We start from the raw sequence: 3461 nt of genomic DNA on the forward strand, positions 1-3461 counted from the left end.
TTTTTATTATAGGCGGCATTCATCGATCACTTAATTAACATAACTTGATTATACTCGTCCAACTAATTGTTTCGTAATAATCTATAACATTTATAACCAATCCGTGAAATTGACAATAAAACAAACAATAAAAGTTTCTGAATCACCAGTTAAAAATGATATACCAACTTCAATGTACGAAAGAATATTCTTCAATTCCAAAAAATTCACTTTTTTCATCCTTGTTATCGAAGCATTAAATTTAATAGTAAAAATTTGGGCAGAAAGATAGAACGAAAGATTTTGTTTTATTTCAAAATTTATTCTTCGAATCAGCTCGAACCAATTTAAACATCAATCGTATAAAAAGATATTTCTTCATCTCACAAATCTCAAATTGCAAAAAAAAAACTGTGATACGCGCATTCAAAGCACAACCGTGGCTTTGAGCATCGCATAACGATAACACGCCGCCGTTAAACCCCCCGTAGAAAGTCAGCGAATCAAAAAAAAAGAAATAAAGAAAAGGAGAAAGAAGTATCCTCGTTGAGCGCAAAAAATTACGAGAAATTTCTTTTAGCTTGTTCAAGATAATTTGCGCGGAACGATGATCCAGCCTTGCGTAATTCGGATTGGCGTGCAACGTGTAATTTTAATTTTAATGTCCGCCACTCACGGGATGCGCGTTGCTCCTCTAGTTACGCGTAACAGGGTCGTTAAATCGGCCGCCAACCTTGTAAAACCTCGCCCCTATCTCCGGCATCGTGGTTTCAACAGCGGGAGACGACGATGGTGTCGTTGCTTCGTTGCTCGCTGTTCCCTGCTTTTTCCCTCCTTTCCCATATTTATGTGCACGTTACACGAAATATATACGGTATGTACTTGTTAAAAAAAAAAAAAAAAAAAAGAGAAATACACACGTTTCCTTTCAATTCACAATATCGAGAAATTGTAAAAATCGATCGTTTAGATCGATGGATAAGTTGTGGAAGATAGGAGGAGGGTAGGTTTTTGGAAAGGGTTTCGTTTCGTTTTTGAATGAAAAAAGTCGAGAGAGGCAGCGTGTATATTGTCAAAATATATTCAATGAAAAATCATCTTGTAAAATTAGACAATCGTTCCATTCGTTGATACAATGATAATAATAGGAGTGATAATAATAATAATCGTAGTCATCATTATTACCTTGCCTAACACAGAACCGCTACCGAATGCAATTAGAATCCCTACAACCTATAGCGGTGCCTTAAGAAACTCGAGGAACGTCCTTTATTTACAACAATTACTGTGAAACTTTTTTTATCCGCCAAGGATCCGGAGTCGGGCGCGAACACGAGCTGCAATCCACTCTTAACTTGGCTTCTTCTTCTTCTCATTTCCTTCAAATTCATTTCCCTTCTATTATCCCCTTTATTCTTTTCTTGAGCAATAATTATTATTACAACACTCGCACACTCGTCTCTCATCAAGCTCCGCGCGCCCGAATTTATTTATAAATAATATATATATATATATTTATTTATATATTTATATACTATATACTCGTATTTACTCGACGTTAAAATCCAACGTTTCGCGCGAAGCATCCTTTTTTTTTTTTTTTTTTTTTTAATTAACAATCTCGATGACTTCTCTCGATGCTTCGACGCCATCCATGAGCCGATCGTCGTCGATTATAACGCGTAGGATCTCGTATCGATCCTCGATGATCGACAAAATTTCATTGTAACGATAATTCGCGCAACGACGACAACGATACGATACGATTCGGGATCATTTAAATAGACGCAATCGTATATTACGCTCTCCCTGTACACATACTCCTCCATCCATTATCGTGACGGAAACGTTGAATTTTCACACAGCACAGGTAAAGTTCGTAACCCTTAACTAGGCTTACCTCAAAATACGCTTAATAAATAGACATCGATAAACTAATTACAAACGCTTTCAAGTTGAGTCTACATCGACTTCGAGGCGTTCCCCCATCGAGGTGTATACGTAATTTCTGACGATCCGATCAGAACGGAAAACTTGTTCCAGATTCAAACTGTCCTCGCCCCGTCTTACAATAAATACAACGCTTTCTAATCGATCCTTCGCTATGGTACGCCGCCTCCATTTTCCTCCCCGGATATCGCTCGATCCACATTTTTAAGAAGAAAAAACGTTATGCTCGGATTTCTCACCTCTTACATTTCTCTCTCTCTCTCTCTCTCTCTACAAATATTTTATCCGACATCGAGATGATAAATCAATCTCAACGTTGGATGCTAAGAAAATCGCCTTCGATTGTCTCCTCTTTCTCCTCTCTCTCTCTCTCCCTGTCTAAACGCGCGTTACTTCGACGAATAAATTATTCACAACGTCGTCTCGTGCACCTGTGGGACAGCCGTGTAGTACTCGCGCGGTCGTACCTCGTTTCCATACGTGTCATCGTGGCCTCGAGCTCTCGAAGTCCACGAAGAGGGCACCGAAGGATGGATCGCGAATCGTTCGATCGGCCTGTCCCGGAAACGGAATTTCGGGGATCACGCGCAGTCCAAGGACGCCAAGGACGCGGGGCTGTGCGGGCCGCCGAGCATGAATGGAGGGCTCATCGGAGGCCGCCCGCTTCCGGTGCTGTTCCCATAAAGCTCAAGGTCGCCAAGGGAACCGCTGTCCACGCTCCCGTCGCACTTGTCCGACTTCCCCTCCTGCTTCAACACCATGCGCCGCCATTTTGCGCGGGCGTTCTGGAACCAGACCTGCCAACACACCACGATTGAACGTACGTGTTAGGAATTAGATACAAGATTAGATTATTCAGAGTGATTGTTATTTCGTCCACCATTTTTCGATGGTTACACTTTAATTTATCGTTCAATCAATATCGATCGATTAGATTCTCGAATCACGTACGATGATTCTTCGATAAAAATGTTTTATATATATATGACTTTTAAAATTGCAAATGGGAGAAACGAGTTTCAAGTTTCGATGCGTTAAATCCTACGAAAATTCTACGAAGCCAAAAAGAAAGAAAATACGCATTGCACGAGCCTGGCGAAAAATCTTTTCATCTCCACCTGCCCAACGAACTCCTTTCTTTACGAACTCTCTTCTTTACGAAAGGAGCCAATTCCAGAAGGAGGGGGACGGGGGAGGGGCCGGTTGGGCTCTCGATCGCGCGTCATTGCACCTGACATCCGAAAAGAAACGCAACGGAACAAAAGGAGGAGGGGCGGTTGGAAGAGGGAGCACCGAAAAGCTCGCGCGCCTCCGATATATCTTCATCGAGGGGGCAGCGAGGACGGGCGGAGGAGGGGAGAGAGAGAGAGAGAGGGAGGGAGGGGGACGCAATTTAAATGCAAGCACGGCCGCCACGTGAAGGTGGGGCCCCCGCTAGGATAGCTACACATCCTCGACACAATGCAACAATATATAATGGCACGACACACAGCGCCTCGGGCCCCACTGTTTCGCCTTCGCCACGCCACGCT

The 3461-nt window shown here is 42.7% G+C and overlaps 1 protein-coding gene across 1 annotated transcript in view; it reads right to left on the reverse strand.

Annotated features, from left to right (window-relative positions):
* Positions 1-2455: 2455 nt before the first annotated feature.
* Positions 2456-3461, reverse strand: part of LOC113219092 (protein apterous-like) — a 10572-nt gene continuing 9566 nt past the window's right edge. The window contains exon 2 of the mRNA XM_026443740.1: positions 2456-2726. Within this exon, the coding sequence (XP_026299525.1) occupies positions 2511-2726 (216 nt within the window). The 3' untranslated portion in view covers positions 2456-2510. The remainder of the gene's footprint in view (positions 2727-3461) is intronic.

This window comes from Apis mellifera, linkage group LG11 (assembly GCF_003254395.2).
Source record: "Apis mellifera strain DH4 linkage group LG11, Amel_HAv3.1, whole genome shotgun sequence".
NCBI classification, from domain to species: Eukaryota; Metazoa; Arthropoda; class Insecta; order Hymenoptera; family Apidae; genus Apis; species Apis mellifera.